At 38.7% G+C, this 20,028-nt stretch overlaps 1 protein-coding gene across 1 annotated transcript in view; it reads left to right on the forward strand.

Moving 5' to 3' along the window:
• Positions 1 to 20,028, forward strand: part of cntfr (ciliary neurotrophic factor receptor) — a 116,629-nt gene that overhangs the window by 69,266 nt on the left and 27,335 nt on the right. Inside the window, exon 3 of the mRNA XM_043249794.1 lies at positions 11,374 to 11,607. Within this exon, the coding sequence (XP_043105729.1) occupies positions 11,374 to 11,607 (234 nt within the window). The remainder of the gene's footprint in view (positions 1 to 11,373; positions 11,608 to 20,028) is intronic.

Here is a 20,028-nt window from a genome sequence, read left to right on the forward strand (position 1 = left end):
GTGAGTGAGCGTGCTCGGGTTTTGCACGAAGAAGCAAACATTGGAGTGGAATGGTTGTTTCAAAAAACTAATGCTTGCAATAAGCTTTAATTTCCTGTGTGGTTTAGCAGCTGTCTGGTGGCCCTTAAAAGAAAATGAAACTTAAAAACTTAAGAAGTCAACTTAGACATTTCTGAAAATGTGAAGGACGTATCTCTCCGTAAGTTTCTGTTGCCCCTGGTGCATGTTATAAAAAAATGTGAGTTATTGCGTGTTCATCCCTGTTTAGCATTTACTGTGCTATTTCTGTAATTGTTTTATTTAGCCATAGCCTTAGTCTTAGTCTTTTTAATTAGTTTTAGTCGAGTCAAATTTATTTTATTGTATTTTTATTCAAATTTGTTTTTCGTTTTTTGCTTAGACAGGTATTAGTCAACTAAATGTCTGAGCATTTTTGTCATTTTTGGCATGTTAAATCGATCAGTGACATTTCTGCAATAAAGCATGTGAGCATGGTTGCCAGATTAAAAAAAAAAAACACGAATAAAGCAAAACGCTGGGCAGAAAATGTATCCTTTTAAAAGGGGCTTTTCAAACTATGCTTAACGCTGGGTTATCGTCGTTTTTAAACACCGCTTTTAACCCCGGGTAAAGACACATTTCACACCAGTAATTTGAAAGCGTTGTAGCAGCGCATCTGTGTTGTTAACCCCGCATTGCAATGCTAAGTTTGCTTAATGAGAAACGGAACGATGTTTGCTTATTGAAGGCTTGGCAAAAGCAAATCGGAAATAGAGCAGCAAGGCTTGTGTCATGCAGTAATAGAAAACTTGTGTAAACTGTAGTGTGAGAGAACACTACTATTCTAATAAATACTTTGCTCCTTGTTTTCTGTGATTTGTACTTTTGTCTTTGTGAAAGCTTGCATAGCAGAGGCATAATAATATTTTGCCTCAAAGACATTTGGATTCTCATGTTTCATCGTCAATGATATTGTATGCAGATATAATCATAGTTATCATTTATTGACCTTAGTGTCGTCTTGTCATTGTCTCATTTTAGTCATGGGGAAAAAGCTTATCACCACATTTTTTGTCAGTTTGGACTAAATTACTGCAGGTCCACTGTCCTGTAGAATTACGTCCAACCCCAAAGAACCAGCCAGTATTTTTTTTTTGTTAATAAAGTTGTACCATACAATACTTCTTAATATTACTAAAAAACTTCCAAGCAAGTGTGTTAGGACAAGTTGGATCGGTAAACTCTGCAAGTGGTCCTGCATTATGGTCCTTCAAGTCCAAGATATCCAAATAACTCAAAGCGATCAGAGCAGAAACATGAAGAACTCAAAACACAAGGAAACTAGTCATGTGTTACTGGTGACGTGATTGGACAAGATCATGCAAGGTAACATCTAACACCACTGGAAGGTCAGCACAATCTATCACACATTCAACAGCCCTGCAGAGTTTACATTCAACCCATATTTTTAAATGCACCTGATGCATCTAATTAAGTCCTTTAGGCTTATTTGAAAGCGACATGACACCCCTGCTCTAAAAGGACCTTCCACCACTGAAAACATTTACTAGTGTTATGTCCCTAGTAGCTGGAGGAACCACCCAAATGTTCTTTTCTTCAAACGGACCTGTTATTTCAGTGACACTCACGAACAGACCCTCCCTTTCCGGACAGATTATCTTAGAGTGTTATCCAAACAAGACTCGCACGTTGTTTTCCTCGCGAGTGGCAGTGTCTGGTGAGTAGCGTGCCACCTGTGGGAGCAAGAAGGGCCACTAAGCGAGGCAATCACGCTGGGATTACCCTGAGGTAACAAGAGAATTTGGATGAAGTCACGGCAGCTTTTGGTTGCCCTGCAGTGAGAGGCTCCAACCCAGGGTGTGAGTTTAGGGAGGGCTGTTAAGAGAAAGAATGGATACAACTGAGGAAAAGATGATGGGAAAGGAGGTAGGACAGATAAGCATGAAGCATAAGACGGTGTTATGAAAGGTTTTCTCATGGGGAGTAATAGTGTGGAATACAAAGCAGGCTTGTCAGAGAAGAGCCTGTTGGCCTGCCAGAACGTGTACCCTTCGTAAACGAGAGCGTCCCGTAGCAAACAGCTGCAGTTTTCTGTCTGCTGTCAATCCGCAAGCACTGTTACCTCAACTGCTCTCTCTAGAGAGAGAACCCGTAGTAGAGATACCGTGATGAAGGTATAAGGTTTTGATCAAGGTGGCTTTGCATCAGAGATGAATTATAAACTCACAATCAATAGACGCCCTCAGATGTGAGAATACAACAGCTAATGCAAGATTGCCAAAACCAAAATCAAGTCAAAGAAATTGGACAGCAGTTTTGATTTGACAATTGATTAATGAGGTCAAGTGTAAAAAGAATTTTTTTGCAAGAATCTGAAGATGCAAATTTAAGTGTGCTATTTGTTAGCATGAAAATGATCTAATAATTATTGGTATGCTGTGCGTGAGCAAAACTAGATATTTAATTATAATCAATCTTGCTCTTTATGCTTCAAACACCCAATATTGCTGCATTTGCAGTGTAGACATGCTGTGAAAGAGGAGTTGGGTCTCCATTCAAACTTCTACATCATCAAAGCAGTGCTTTTGTTACAAATTCACACCTCTTAACAAAAATTCAAGACAATTACCATTTGATTTCATACAGCCTGCTTGGAACAATGCTGCTATGTTTTTAAATAAGCCATTTTTATGTGGTCTATGACATTCTAAAGGAATGCATCTGACCCTAATTATACAGGTTATCCTTACAATTTTCCAGTGTAGTAGCTGTTAACACAAACTAGGGACTATGTTTAGTTCGGTCCCATGTTGTTCTTTATTTTACAGGGAATATGTAGGAATATTCTTGATTGCCGTTCACCAGAGGCCATTTCATCCTCTGGTCCAGAGAGATCTCGTAAACCCTGGTCAAAGTGATTTTTCTCATCAGAAGAATGATTTATCTGTCTTTTGGGGACATGTCTAGGCCTGACACGATGAATGATCTAAAAGTGCTACTCTGGCTCAGACACTGGTTTTCTCTCAGAAATGTTTTGCGTTCCCTTCAGCATAGCAACATTTTCAAATCGGAGTACGTACTTTGCACCAATCATCAAATTCCAGTCACAAGAATTTCGCCTTTCGACATAAACACATCAGCATCTCAAAAGACCCTTTGCATCGGGATTGATTGGGGGAAACGATAACAACGGCTGAGTAAATGGAGACAAATTACGCCAAGCGTTGTTGGTGCTCTGAGTGGCTGTCAAAACAGACGTAAAAAATGAACGGCAGGATTCTTTCTGACCCCCACCGGAGCTCGTTCCCTCCTGCTGCCACCCTGCGAGGGGAATGGGAACAAGGCAGGAGCGATTGTTGGTTTTAGGCCTCAGTGTACTTCCTGTAAACGATGGGAGTGCTTTGTAATGACATCCAGGTATGTTTGCTCTTCATTTTGCATGGCTCATCTGTGATCAGTGCTGGAGGACATGTGTGCCGGTGGAGATGTAGGAAGAGAGGGAGGCAGATTTCCATTCCTCCTTCTGATGAGGACAGGGGGCCACAGACACAGGCCTGCCATGGGATGTTTACATTCCACCAGCAAGGCCACGCAATTCCCTCATTCAAAGCAGAGCTGAGGTAGAGCGGCGGAATAAATGTGCAAGTAATCTGGGTATAACGGCATGTTTTCTCCAAGGGGCCTGGGGCCAATGCAACAGGTTCATGCCATCTACTTCAAACTAGGAATGAATTAGAAACTAATTGAGTCACCAGGCAGCAAACAGCTCTTGATACTTGATTTTACAATCAGTTTATTTCTGCCACACTTTATTTTTTTTCAGTTGTTAGTCTAAGTATACAAATATTTATAAGCTAGAGGACTTCATAACATGCCTGTGGCACTGCAAGGAAGCCTCAATGACTTACCTGAAGACTACAGAACACTGTCAGTTGATTTTTTAATGCTTTTTGATCTGGCTTGTTACCAGTGAGCATTGCACTCTGGAATATCTTGGCCCATGGTCATCCTTCAAAAATGAATGAAACCTGCTTTGGAAACAGATTGTAAACTAACTGTACACTGTGCTTATTGAGTTGGATGGAATACTTTTTGGCTTGCAGGAAACCCCATGCCCTTGAAATCTTAGTTACACTGCAGTGTTTAATGTAATGTTTTCCCTTCTTTCTCCAAAAGGCCAAGTCATGATCTTTGTGAACGTTATGTTGGAGTTCCCTGACACAAAGCAACTTAATGAAGAGACACGAAATTAATCACATTTTTCAAGCTATGTCTGCAACAAACAGAATTTGCCATCTGATTTAAAGCCTCTTTGGCAAACCGTGATAAATGGAAATTTGTGACGCTATATATATTTATATATATATATATACCTTACTGCATGTTTTGCGTCAATTTCAAACTGAAATGTGCAGAGAGTGGCTTTACAACACATTTTAATACATGACTGTGGCACATTTCTATTATGTTGGTACAGGTATACATTGGAGCGTTCAGAGTGTACAGAGTGTCGCTAAAAACTAATGCTCTGTTGTGTCGGAAATATCCTCTACACCAAACCCAAACCTAACAAATGTAAAAGTACCTAACATATTTGCTGATGCAGCCATACTATTTGAACTTACTTATGCAGTTTTGAGATGTTTTGTTGACCCGTAGTTTCACGGTGTTCGACTGGAGCTTTTATCAGTTTTCAAAAACATGTAGGATAAACTCATAACATAGCATTCTGTAATTAATTGTTAATCAAAAATATACATGTAAATCATACTTTTGTGTAAAAAGGAATTAAAGTTGTCAGAGTTTTACTACCTCTAGTGTTTGTTTTAGTCCAGGAAAGACAAAGCAAATCAAAGCAATATTTTTTTCTTTGAAAATGTTTTTTTACAGTTTGTAAAACTCTTTGTTTGAGTGTGGTTGCTGGTAAACTTCCAACACATTGTAAGCTGTATCAGGTAACTAAAGCATCAATTTTTCATATCATACATCATAAACTTTTTAGCAAGCCAAATATATTCCTAAGGTTGTTTAGCCATACAACACACACCAAATGTAGAACGAATTCTGGTTGTGTACTGGAAAATGTAAAACTTAGTAATAGTTTGTTTCCTTGTGCGTCATTTTTCGAAACACTGGCACCGCCATCAGTCACTGGAATGCCTCTATGATTGGACGTAGGTGAGGAGAGATATCCCACATCCAACTCTGAATGAAACACAACATTAAACATTAAGTATGTTCTAATTGGCTTTTGCATAAAAGCATAAATACCTGATGCTGGAAACACCCGGTTGGTTGGGACACGGTGAAAGACTAAACCAGAGCCCTGCATACTTCGCAATCGTGGTAATCACAGCATAGCATCACCACCACCATGGGAACATTCTGTATGGACCAGTTGCTGGAATAGTATGATGCTGCCAGAGCCATGTTCTAACACTATAGCTGAGATCCTGAGGAACACAACCTACCCACTTGATAGGCCATATTACAATACTTACGGGATTCTCGAAGTTGCACCCAATCAATGACACAAGCACAGCGAGCCCAACTCCATATATCTACTCACAGCCTGTCAGCAGCAGCTCCACATGTGGAATGCCAAGGATGTATGTTACTGTGTATTAGCAAATGAAGAGAGGGGGTGCTATTGCTGTGGAGTGCATTTCTGAGATTAGGATCCAGTTCAATCAGGGTTGCCTTTGTGTATTAGGGCTTTGGGTGGGAGTGGGATGGGGTGCTTTAATCTCCTCTGGTGTCGATTTGCATTGGAGCGTTGCCTCATGCTGCTCTCCATCACAAGGGGCTGTTGAGTTGTACATCCTGTTTCATCTCCTCTGGCAGGCTCCTTGTGTGTCTGGGGAAACAAAGTGAGACTGAGTTTTTATCAAAAGTTCCATTGTGCAATGAATTGGGAAAATAATAAGCCATTATTTGAAAAGAAATCATAGGAATCTGGTAATATGGCTATTTTAATGGTATGAATCATTTTTCTGTAAACACACACCTGCATAGGGCAGTACTTTGCCCACATCATTATATCCTACTCAGTTTTCCTTCTGCCTATTAAAGTTATTATATAAATGTTATATAAAGAGATATTATGTAAATGTTACAAATAAATCAGAGCTGTACGAAACTGAATCCCTGGAAGAGATTTTATGATTTTACAGCAGTTGAAGGACACTGTTGGACACTAAGCAGAAAGATTGTGACCAATGCTCAGGAAGGAGGGATGGGGAAATACATTGTGCCACGTAAACATGACTATGTCTGCATTTATGATCGGAGAAATGGCATACAAGAACAACTACACTACACTGTTCAAAATTGCATTTGAATAATATCAGATTCTTTTAATAAGAAAATGTACCTTACAGGTTGAGTCAGAAGCACCAGACTGTCTTTGCAGAGTTGGAATTGCCTCACATTATAGTTTCTGTGCACAGCCGGCATAGGCTGCTCTGCAGGTTTTAGGAATTCTCCTTAAATGCTCTAAACACAAAATAAAAAAAGCATTCAAAAAGCAACCAAATGTAACCAGATACATTACTTTAATAAAGTATTTGAAATAGTTACACTATCAGTTACATTTGAAATATGGAAACTTGTAATCTGCAACTTATTAAATTCTCCAAGTACCATTCCCAGCACTGATTATGGATAATTCCTATAGTTTTTTATTGTATTGATGCATATTAGCATTCCTGTATGCTTTCATAATAATAGTCTTTGTGGGCTGTTTAAAAAAAAAAAAAAAACCAACCGTCAAAGATCATTTTATGATCTTGGTATGAAAATCAACCGGTGGGCGTACAGCAGCAATTTTACGATGATATTAAACATGGCTCCAGCAATAATTCTCCAAATTGTGGGCAAGGATCGAACACTGGCTTTGAACATGGTTTGAGCAATCCATGTCTAAATATAAATTAGATAGTAATTAATTTTAGTTAGTATGCTAAGCATACACCCATTGGGGTTTTTCTTAGGTCACAAGCTAAATCAAAACTTGTAGAAAGAGTGTCGGTCTTCAGCTAGAGTCTTTGAAGCATGTGGTACATCATGGGAGGTCTGGGAGGAGAGAGAATGAGGAACAACGCCAGTGGCTACGAGTAAGCAAGCATCCCCCCAACAAGTGTAAAAAAAAAAAAATAAACCAAGTAGCCAAACCCACATTCCCAATGTAGAGCAACTAAGCCCAGGAGCCCGATGATGAAGCTGTCTGATCTATGTAGTATCAGTCTGATGCTTTCTAATCCTATTGACCTTTCCAGACTATGTAGCATTTCATGACCTTTGTTTGTGTGAAAATCCCACTGTGTTACAATACAATATCAGCCAGGGATGGAAAACTTCCATATGCCACAGTTCTGCCCGGCCCACCCGCAGCCTGGAGGCATGGCTACTGTGCAATGAGTCCTTCTAAACTCTGGCAGCTCTGAGAGCATGCTAAAGCTGCAAAATCTAAGAAGGAACCAAATATTCATAGTTGGGGGAACCACGTTTTAAGAATCAGTCACTGAAAAGCCTTTACTAATGAATATTGGTGGTGATGCCAGTTTAAGCAGGTTTGGAGCTGGTAAAGCTGGCTGGTGAAGTTTTGCTGGTTAAGTAAGTTAAGAATTCTCTTGGGACAGCAGCATGCCAGTATCCCAAACATGACAATATTGCTACCATAGGTTTCCCAGCAGGCAATGCCTGGCATGAAACATGTATTTTCACAAAGCACTTTTTGAAAAATTTCATTCATTCATCGCATTAACCAGGGTTTGACAATTAAGGAGATCTGGGTTGGGGTTAAAAATTGTGTTAAAATAACCCCTACCAATACAACTTGTTATATAAACTAAACACTTTAAAAGAGACAGATATGTAAAATGTGATAAATGTTTTCCAAGAATTATTTTGTATGACTGCAAAAATGTGACTACTCTGCTGAATGATATATCATAGATTTTTTCATGCTAATGACTGTGCTAGTAAGCCAGTTAGTAACAACCAGTAGGCAGGCTTTGTTTTGTTTTTTTAGTTTAACAGTGTTGCCAGATATTGCTATGAAAACAAAGAAAAAAAACAAACAAAAAAATAAATGAATAATTGCAATTAATTCGTCAATACCGGTAACCCCGAATTGCAACTTTTCACTTTATAAACTTTCCAAAGTTATGTGAAAAAGACGAGCCCAAAAACGCTCATAATAGCAGCATCTGGCAACACAGCAGAGGCTGTGCCCATGCTCTCACTCACAGTTAAATATGTACTCTACTGTCATGTACTCTACGGCCTTTTCTCTACAAGTTTGAAAACAAAGGACACTCACAGCTTCTGTTTGCGCAGCCAATTAACTGCTTTGTGCGTTTGCCGAATGTTTCAGAAGGACAGCTGTTCCTCATCTAGCCAGGACTGCTAGATCTAGTCCATCCGGTCCTCTGTTGGCCGGTCTAGAATTCCCTCCGCAAGCAACACTGCATATGTCCTGCTCATAAACCTTTAGCACTTCCATGTGGGTGTAAAGTCCCTCTCCTCTCATCTCTACATGACGCCTCCGCTAACCTCTGCGGCCAGTTTACATCTACATTATCAAGTGTCAGTTTGACTACTTCTTTAAACTCCAACCATATTCCCCTTCCATCCTATTCCTAATGGGACCTTCAAACTCATTGCCCTTGAAACTCTACTCATCCCACGTTCATAGCACATTTGCATGCGTTGTAAGGTTTTTGGCTTGCAGAATCAAACCTGATGCCCTAATTTCCTGTCCTAAAGATAATATTGAGTTGTGGAGTATTAGCTATGCCACCATGTGGTAACACTTGGAAAGAAAGCAAACCTAAAATCTGATCTGGCCCTAAAAGAAGCGCCTGTTAATTACATAATGGGAATTAGGTATTCTGAGCTATCGAAAGGTAGCAGATATAAGCAATTGTTCCTCTGCTTTGTAGTGTTGTGCCAATGTGCCACCGTTTATACACCCTATCACCGCCTGCCCACCGCCTCGACAGATAAGCAGGCAGAAAACAAGAAATGGATTTATTTGATGCTCCGTAACAACACGGTCTGGCAAAAGTGGGCCGACAAGTGAGAGACAAGCCCTTAATGAGAATCCTCAAAGGGAACAAGGCAGAGGGCAAAGCAATGACTCCCGTGCTAAAGATATTTGGAGAGGAGATATTTCACAGCCTTACACAACTGAGATTCCCCACAAAGAACTGTCTTCAGAGGTTTTCTGGAAAAAAAAAAAAAATAGAGCTATAAAATGGGCTTTTGAGAAGTTCAGCCTGAATTCAGGTGTTTAACCTCCTTGCAATTATTCTTTTTTGATATCAAACATGTGTTTGAGAATGATAATTATGTTTGGTCAATGGACACAATTAAATTGGTTCAAAGAAACGATAGTGTGTAGGGGAAGTTGTGTTGAATACAAAACAGTACCATTGCATGCAGTGCACTACATGTTAGTTTAAAGCAAAGAGAATATAATTACTCTTAATTTATAAAGTAGAAAAGGAATCTATAGAATGATAATCAGGATGATGAAATCAACAGACATTCAAGTTAGTTCCCAGCGCAAGGTGACCTGAGATTTTTCTTTGAGCTAAAACGAAACGCAGAACTTGTTCAAAAATATTCTATTCCCATTCTGTCGTTTTGAAATGATACATCGCATGATAAAAATGTCCTGTTTGGATTCAGAGGCGTACATTTTTCAAATCAAATTGAAGATAGAGGAAGTTTTGCTTTATTTTAACACCATTTTAACATTAATACCATTTTTTACAGTTTTGTCATTGCTTGTAAACTTATTATAGCTTGTTACTGGAAAAATAGTATGCTTTGCTAAGAAGAAAATTTGCAGCAAAATTTTTAACTGCGTGTCATGTTATCTGAACTGAACTGGTCCTAATGGGCATTGGGTCGCCATCCTCCTCTTTTGAACAGCCTTTCGCTTTCTATTCTGCTCAACACTACGGTATCACAAGCTTTGACATCGGAGTAAATGTAAAATTCATGGATTTGGTTGGCCCAGAGCGTGTGGATTAAGCTACAGGGGTAGTTAGTCAGGTCAGTGGAAGAAAGAGAAATTGCTTTTTCCGACCTCTGTGCGTTGTGGGAGTCACGACGGGGTAATGAAAGTCAAAGAAGAGCATTGATGTGTTCTCCGAGTTTTGTTTGTTTGCCTGTTTGCGCATTCCGAACCTACTTTTTTCTTATGTTTCTTTCATTGTTGCAGCTGTCGCATGACAGCGGACATCTATAGGGCATTGCTCTTAGTTGCGACATGAAGAAATATATTTTCGTTTGATGTCAAAGCCCATAACAACACGCTTCGGGGTGTAAAAAAGATTCTGTAAGAAAACAACCACGTCTTCCTTTTTCCCGTGAAAAACGGTAATGACTGAACTGATTGTAAGTAGAAAAAATAAACAGCCCTGCTATTTTCTCATCACAGAAAGCCAATTGTATTCGATATTTGACTTGATATTCATAGAAAGTTCATTTATAGATTTGTTTTTATCATAAAATCTGAGACAGAAAAAAGCTTTTAAGAGTACGTCGTTGTCCTCAGATTCTGTCACACGCTGCCTCCATGTCATGAAGAAATGATGGTGTTTGAGACGAGCCCACATGAACACCATCGAAAATGTCCTAAATACCAGTGGGAAACACTGGATTATCTTTGAGCCCTGGGTTTTGTAGGAGTGGGAGTAGTGATGATATAAAGATGAATCAGCGTTAGGGGCCAAAAAAATAGTTTGAGACATTGTCCTGAGCACCGCATCTTATGTGCAATACACAAAGGTCAAAGACGAGCATGTTTATATGGCAAAATTAAAAAAAATAAATAGAAAACTGAACAGAAATTCAATCTGTATTAGTCTTCAACATTTGTCGCATGGCTCAACCGTGCATGGCTCACTCGCATTTACAATTAACAGTAGTGGCGTCAAACGATCAATCGCTGTTAGCCGCATCCAAAATAAATTTTTGTTTATATACTATATGCATGTGTGTTATAAACACCAGCCTGATCTCACGACAATTTGTGCGTATTTTTCGAGTTGCCAATTCATAAGAATTCGTACGAATGACCTGCACCCAAACCCCCTCTTTAAACCTACCCATCACTGGGGTTTTAGACAAATTGTACAAAATCGTACGAGTGATTTGGTTACACAATAAAACTCTTTTCTGTCCTTTACAAGGATGTCTTATTTTATACTTTAGGAAAGACAGACTAATTATTGTATTGTTTTTTTACCGCGCCTCAAAAGTAGCAAAATTTTTCTGAACTCAATTAAGTATCTAAAGTGTTGTAACTGAATTCGACCATCTGTTATGTTTCCTCAGGTGCCAGGATTCAGTATGAAAGAATAGGAAGTGATGTCACTATGCAGTGCGGTTCGCTGGACAACGACGCCTCTGTAACATGGAAGGTGAACGGTACCGACGTGAAGGCCCGTAGGCGGGAAGAAGGGCCGCGGCTCATCCTGATGGAAGTAAACATGAGTAGCAACGGCCTCTACAGCTGCTTCCAGAACCCCGACGGCCAGCGCCGCGACCAGATCAATCTCCGCGTTGGACGTAAGTAGCGTCTGTTTATCCTGCTTTCCTCTTCTTTATAGTCACTACATCCTTCCCAGAACTCGGAATAACCCTGTGCAATGTTTACCCCGACACTTATTTTTTCTAAACAATCACTGCACTCGTTTCCGCCACTTGCTACCCGGTCATCTCTTCGAGGCCGGTGACCTCTTGTTTGGATGTCTCCTCTGTGTATTTGAAGAGTGTAATTATTAACAACAAACGTCATTGTTTGACCCCGACTGCTCCTCCGGCCCTGGATCCCAAGCCTTGTCTTCTCCAGCAAACAGCTGCGTCTATCTGTGTGGGAGTCACTGGGGTGCAAGTTTTATGTCTTATCTATTTGTCAACTGGATTAATTTGTCGTGCTAGATCTTTTTTATGAGGACACACAACACGATGGGAGAGGAGATGGTAGACGTCCAGATGTGCGCATGTTCGGTAGAGCTTCTGAGTGACCCTCCAACAAAAAAAAATTTATCTCTAAATAAGTCAATTGTAAATCAGGCAGAAGTCAAATACTAAAATGAGACTGTACTAGTGGTACTGTAGAAAGACGTATTTATTAACAAGGCTCAAAAATTTGTTTGTTTTTCTGAAATATACTTTTATTTATTTATTTATTTATTTATTTATTTATTTATTTATTTTATTTATTTATTTATTTATTTATTTATTTATTTATTTTATTTGTTTATTTAATTTATTTATTTGTTTAATAATAATAATAATAATAATAATAATAATAATAATTTATTTTTGCTGTTGTTTGGTTTAATTTTCTTTGATTTAATTTTTTATGTTTTTATGAGAATATTTTTTTTTTAACTGTATAATTTGCAGCTGCTTTAATTACTGCTTAATATTAATTATTATTATTATGTAATATAGCTGCATATTAAACGTCAAATGTCTTTGGAGGGGCTGTGCACTTCATGAACATACATAACAGAGGTGAGCGACGTGGTTTATGTAATCTTAAATTCTTTCCCTCAACTCTCTGATAACCCCAAAGCTAAATTATGAACTGCTACGCTGCAAAGCGCTATAATCAATATTATGTGACAAGATGCTACCCGTAACGCCGCCTGACAGCAATTTCATTGACTAATCAAATTAGACGAATGAAGAGGGGAAGAGTGGAGATGAGTCCTCTTATGAGAACATGATGAAGAATGTGCTTCATCACCCGCCTCTGCATGCTTCCACGGCTCCTGAAAATAACTTGTATGAAATGTAAGCGAGATCACATGATTACTAAAAAAAAAGGTCTATAAAGGAAATTCATTTTACATGCTTTAATAATTCATGGTTTCAAAGAGCATGCAGATTTTCCTGGCCAAAACCACAGCAAATTTCCACGGCGTTCCTTTTATTCTGTCTCTGCAAACTAAACGTCTTTAATATCTTGACAGTTTTGAAAAGACACGATGGTGAGTAAACGATGACAGAATTTACATCCCTTCAAGACATTAATCTTACACGTGTCTCCTCTGTTTACTTCTGGAATTAACATCTGTTCCAGGTGATCTAAACGCAAGCGATCAGCCGAGACAGATTGCCATTTACACCTGGTAGTAACATCCTAAACGCATCTTCTGTGACCTCTTCTGATCAGATTTCCTAACTTCATACTGCCACATTTCGATGAAGCACAAAAAGTTGGCACAGTTTAGCAGATGGTCCCGCTATAGAATCTTTTAACCAAGCGAAGGTGTTTCATTGTTGGACTTTGCTGCTCATAAAAGCATGAGCTTAGCCTGACGGACACAGTCTCTCACGGTGGCTGGGTCACGGGCAAGCCGGCTCAGCTAACAAGATAAGTTCTGCAGCTAAGTGTCTGAATGAGAATGGCATGGTCCCAATCCCACAGACAGGGAGAGGCCCCTCCGCAAGTGCGTCAAACGCTCTGTCTATCTGCGACAGGAACGCTTGCCAGGAATTAGAGGGGAAGAATCGGCTCTGGCCATTCACAAGGATTCCTGTAGTTCCTCCAGACGGTCTTTAGTGGTCTGTCATAACCAAAACAGCTTGTAGGTCAACTTTCACCGACAAACCATAGGAAATAAGTTATGGTTTCCTTGATAATTATGATCGGTTTGTTTGTGCCCACGGATGATTCAAGATAGCAGGATCCGGTTACAGTGGACGACTTCTTTCTTCAGCATTGCACTAGATAGCCTCAGCCCCAATGAAATCACAATGGTTCCGGTGTACAACTACCAACTGTGTTCTCAATGTCCATGCATTTCTGATTTTAATGTGGACTGGTAGATGGAAACAGCAACCTTTAAGAAAGTCCGCAAAGAGCGAAGGAATCAATAAACACTTCAAACTAGACTCAAACTTGTTGAGGCCGCACCATGGCTCAACTTCTCAAGCATATTTACATGAATTATTGCACCACAACTCTAAATATTGAGGACTTAATCAATTTTCCAAAAGGTCCCTGGGTTCATCCTTGTTAGGCCGATCACTCACAAATAGCAAGACCTCCTTGTTTATGTTAAAATCATGTAGAAATGGAAAGAGACAAATCTACAACTGTATTATGACCAGTGCTTGGTAAATTTTAATACATTACAGATTCCAAATTGCATGTCAAAAAGTGTAGAGCAGTACAGCAATCTCTTACATTATACAGTTTAGGTAATATGACTACTTTTAATTTTGTTGTTTTAAAATACTATATATATATATATATATATATATATGTGTGTGTATGTTTAAGTTTATATGTTTTATATATATGTTATTGCTTAGGAAATTAAACCTCTATAGAAATATATTTCAAAGAATGGTCTGTAGGGCCCATGCACATATATAACCCAGTGCATATTTCTGCCCTGCAAATAGTGTCAGTAATATTAGTGAAAAAATTTCAACCTTTAACAACATTCACAGCTAAACTGCTCAAATGTGCCTGGATTATCTTAAACTTATATTGCATGGTGTCTTAGATTCTAACTTTTTTAATCACCGGGTGCTTGCAACCCCATGATTTTGGGATAAATAATGACCTCATCTATCACACTTTCATAACGCTGTCTTGAAACACTCAGTAAGATTAATACGGTCCTCTGTACCATTATTGGTTGGCAGGAAATATGATGCATAAGCATAGAAAAGTTACTAATAATGGGAGCGCCGTTTGCTCCTTAAATGTTGGACTTCCGTTTACTATTCTAAAAGACACCCGTACCAAATGTCTCCGTAGATGTGTCCATGGATTGAATCAATGAGGGGTCAAGTCCTGCACACAAATAATGGCTAGCTGCCAAAGAGTTGTCTTTTGTAAAATGAAGAAACAGACAGCGTTGGGTTTGAGCGTCAAACAACTAAAGCATAAAATCACACCGAAAGTAATGCCAGACTAAAAAGAATGTTCATAAGGACATGGAAAAAGCATATTCCCCAGCAAGTTACCTCTTGTAAAGTTCATAACTTGCCCCATCCTTTTCAGTGCTATGGTTGTTCTGCTGCTTGTGGTCTGTCTCCATTTAGCTGTGAGAAACAAGAGAAAGCCATTAAAGTGGCATGTTTTGTCTGCTCTGGGATAGAGCTGCTTTCCTGCAGGACAAAGTGCTGGGTCTACAGTAAGCAATGCTGAGGGTTCAGGCAGGACCACAAAGTATGCGAGGGGAAGCGAGCGGAGCCGTTGTCAGAGATAGCAAGCTGGTGTTGGGCTGCTTTGCGGCGGTTGGAGAGAAGACATATGTCGAGGTCAACAGCGCTTTACTTGAGTGCACATGATGCTGTAACAATTAAACATTCATCACCTTACTGCAAGCAGAGGCAAACAAAACCTTTAAAGTACTCGCTATAGTGACTTATTCTTCTTTTTTTTAACTTCACTTTTAATGATACCTTGCGTTAAGTTCTCGTCCTCACATCTTTCCAATCCGTATGACTGAGTTTCTTTAGTGAAGCAAAAAGTGGGTATTTTCAGACAGTATAAGCATATTTCCTTACTAGGCTTTCAAGCATAGAAGAACAATAAAATGTATCAAGGACAATAACTGTAATGGTAACTATAAAAATCACAACTATAATGATAACGCTATTAACCCTCTGTGGTCTGAGGTGATTTATGGCCCTTGAGATGATTTCTTCTTATTTCAACTGCTTATAACACCTTAGTGATGAACATTTTATTCATTTTTGGAATTCATTACAAATAATATGTGAGGAAGATGCATGTACCGCATTTTTTAGAAAAAATTTTAAATATATTAATCTCGGTTTGTAAGTTTTGGGGAAAATTGTCGCTGAAATAAAGCCAGAAAACCCATACAGAATAGTTCTGAATAAGACTAATTGTAGCCTAGAATATTTACTTCGAAATGATGTAAAAATAATTCAGCTTACTTCATCACAGAAAACAAACATTGATTTAAATTTTGAAAGACATGTTATGCGATTGAAAGCCTGTATGGCCCATCAGTGTCACTGCGACTTTGAGGAGATTGAAAACTGACTTTTTGAATTTAGTTGTATTTTATTCACAAAACAATATAATTAAACATACATATCGAAGGTCAAATACGCATTATTGAGCACACTGATCTAACCGCAGAGATGTGAACAGACTTTGAGTCCTTCCTGAAAACTGTTCAACCGTACCTGATTTAAGTGTTTTTAAGTGTCAAGGAGTTTGTTTTAACAGAGAATATCCTAAACAGTTTGAAGGCTCTCGAGTGAGACTCATCTGATCACTAAAAAACATCTGTGAGCATCTTAATATCAGCATATGTAGCCTATATATTTATATAGTATGATTTTATAGCCATAAACCGATTCATGCTTTAAAAATGACCTTTTATATCCGAGGAATAAATTATTATTGCTTACTATAGAAATATATTTCTGAAATATATAAGCAAATAGAGTGTTAATAATATAGACTAAACATTTGTTGTAGCACTGATCATTCACTCGTATTACGCTACTTTTATATCGTACCGTTTTATAATATACCGAGCATAGAAACGGCATCGTATCTGAAGAAACTAAAGCTGAGGAAGGGTAAGAACAGTGACAGATGATCAGAATGCACCATCTATATAGTTTCAAAACAATAAATGTGCTGGATGTAAATCATACATATGATGTGGACATATGATGGAATTGTGTACGAAATAGACGCTAAATGCAGTTTTATCGAAACAACCCTGTCGCCAATTAATGCATTTCAGCGAAGTGAAAATCAAATGCTTAGCTCACCTAAAGTAATTCCATTCACAGTTAAATTCATGCTCTTTTTTTTTTAATTCCGTGTCATTAGCACACCATGAAATGCGGTTTTGCTCTTCCCCCCATGGGATGGGAAATGAAAATCACTTTCAACTACATGCCCTAATAAAAAAAATCTGAATTGCCACGTGCTGGCCACTTTTGATCATTGCCTTGGTCAAACCATTTTTTGGTTCATTTTTATGAGAGATGGCTCTAGTTCTTGTTTGTATTTCATTAAGGCTTAGCTCCTTTCCCCAGACAGCTTTATTGTCTGTGATTGATATTTGTTTACCATTGGGATCCTCTGGGATTGTGGAGAACGGGTAAAAAAAATGGAAAACTCTCTATTACGTTGACATAAAACTTACGATTGTTATTGATAGAATTGTACAGATTGTAAAATGTATAGATATCAGATATATTTACTAAAATATATTCATTTCCAAATAGAGAAGACAGACATTACACACACACACATTAAAGTTTCTGGGTAAATAGAGAACATTTCATTATCAGATTTCCAGCTGAATTTTTCCATGCTGATCAATTATACTGCACAGGAGTGAGAGGAAAAGGAAAGAGAATTATAGAGACATGACATGCTGAAGTCCTCTGCAGCAGATTTATGCCGTTTAGCAGCTTGTCTCATCCTTTGGGAGGAAGGATTGCTGAACTTTAGCTGTAATTTACAAGCTTTCTCCAGGATTTCCTCTCGAATCAAATTTTCCCCATTCTTTCCGTACTGTCTGAGTGTTCTCAAAGAGAAAGACAGATGCAGGAAGAAAAGGGAAAAAGAGCACATTGCTAAATACTTACCCTTTCCAGACCATCAGTAATTTCTAGCAAAGCTTTTCTACGTTATCCAGCTTGAATATGGTTACTGTCAAACATATTTTCAAACCTAAGATAGATGTGGGTCTGAAAAGCAAGAAAATCAATAAGTAATTTACATTTTTTTTTGGTTCATTTCCTCGGGCATAACCTTATTCCCTTGTAACATAATAGTGCTGTTATTTATAGCTGAAGTAGACAATGTCAATACAGACCAAACATGGCGGTGGCATCTGGAGAATTCTGTATACCTTGAAATTCAGAATCTATGTTTTTAATCAGACCTTTGATTGTACTGGGGAATTGCGGCAGAAAGTTTCATAGAATAATGCTTCGCAAAAGTGCAACAAAAAGAACTCGACAACCATCCGCAAGCCCTCCACCGAAACATCTGCATCCACTCAACCCATCAGAACAGTTTCAGGTCTGGCTCGAAAACAGTAGCTGAGCTTTAAACATTACATAACGCACCTCGTGTGCCACCAAGATGAACCATGTCGGATTAGCAACCGCTTTAGGAGGGTCTGCGTAATCTTTACGGAGAAACAATGGGAGCCGTTGGACTTATACCCCCTCTCTCTCCAAACAAACAAGAAGAACTCGGCCTCTCAGAACCCACGCAGAAGTACTCCGGCGAGATGAAATAAATCAAACATGACAAAACACAAGAGCGGCTTCTTTCCGATGAGCTTGTTTTATTGCGGAATAACACATCACTATTGATCTTGGCTCGATTGGAATCCTAAGTGGTGGGCGCTCGCGTTTTTCCATCCACCGTCAGCACGGAGTGTGTCCCACGTCGAGTTAGCTCATCACCCTGAAAACCTGCTGAAGCTGTTTATCTGTGCAGGCTTAACTTCAAAAGACAGCCCACACACATGCATGCAAACACACTCAGGTTGGGGTTATGCATGTATGTGTGTGTGTCTGTGTGTGTGTGTGTGTGTGTTTATATGTGGTGCAAGCTTCAGATACCTCAGGCACCTGTCACAGCTGAACATCCAGGAAATGTAAATAAACATACTACAGCTCATTCATGTCAGTAAAAAGCAAAATTCAGGAATTTCTATTTATTTTTTTTATTTATCTTATCCTCAAAACTATTCCAAAAGACCATCAGAACAAACTTATACCAGCTACTTTTGAGAAAAGTCTGTAGTTTTATAGAAAACAGACTCTTACAAATTCCCCAGTGAGCATTCCAAAGACAACCTTTTTAATATCAACCAAAGTTAAACTTCACAACCCATCCACAGATCTACCTAAACCCATTTAATGTCTACCAGAAGATCTACCTACCTAGTCTACCCTAACTACTGTACCAAGCTGCTAGTGATGCATGCTCATTCAGTGTAAAATATTGCAAAAGCTTATGATTTCAGATAAATGCTGATCTTTGGATCTTTCTATTCATTAAAAAATCTTGAAAAGAGCTGTTTTAAATATTTCTGATGATAATGCCACTATTACTACTACTACTACTACTACTACTACTAATAATAATAATAATAATACTTGTACAGAAAATCAGCAAAGCCAAATAATTTCTGAAAGATCATGTAAAACTGAGGACTGGAATAATGAAGCTGAAAAAATTGCATTGTATTGTATTTGTCTAAAAGGAGAAAGCCATAAACATTCAGGATGCCTTGAGGGTGAAAAAGTCATGGCGTAATTTTCAATTTGGGGTGAACTAATCTAGATGCCCCCTACCCAACCACCTATCTATCCACACTCTAAAAATAAGTTGGGTTGTTTAAATCCAACTTTGGGTCAAATATAAACTAACCAAATGTTTGGGTTAAAAATAAAATGTAAAAATGTAACCCAACACCTAGTCCATATCTACTTCCTCCAGGTTAAACCGCCTACCACTTTCTACCTACCCTACTGATTCACCCGCCTGTCGACCCTACATAGCCTAACCTAATCCAATCCCCAACCTACCTATCCACCCATCTACCTACCCTTCCACACACACTCAACCTAACTTCCAGCCATGCAATCACCTACCTACCTATCTTCCCTACTCAGCCACTCACCTTTCTATCTACACTATACCTCTCCCACTTTCTTTAACCCACCAATCTAACCTACAGTATCTACCTTAGGTAACTATCCCCTTACTAGACGTAACACTCTAAGCACCAACCCCTCTATTTACCCAACCTAACCTAACCTAACCTAACCTAGCAACACCCAAACCCTATCAAAAGGCCTCTTCCTAACCAAACTATATACTTGCATTCTCTAAAATGTTATTTGTTATTCAGTTGAGAAAGGCCATTGTACAATTACTTGGAATTGCAGCTTATTCAGCCATGACGAATGAGCACGAGATAACCTTTCTCACAC

This window comes from Puntigrus tetrazona, chromosome 10 (assembly GCF_018831695.1).
Source record: "Puntigrus tetrazona isolate hp1 chromosome 10, ASM1883169v1, whole genome shotgun sequence".
Taxonomy (NCBI): domain Eukaryota; kingdom Metazoa; phylum Chordata; class Actinopteri; order Cypriniformes; family Cyprinidae; genus Puntigrus; species Puntigrus tetrazona.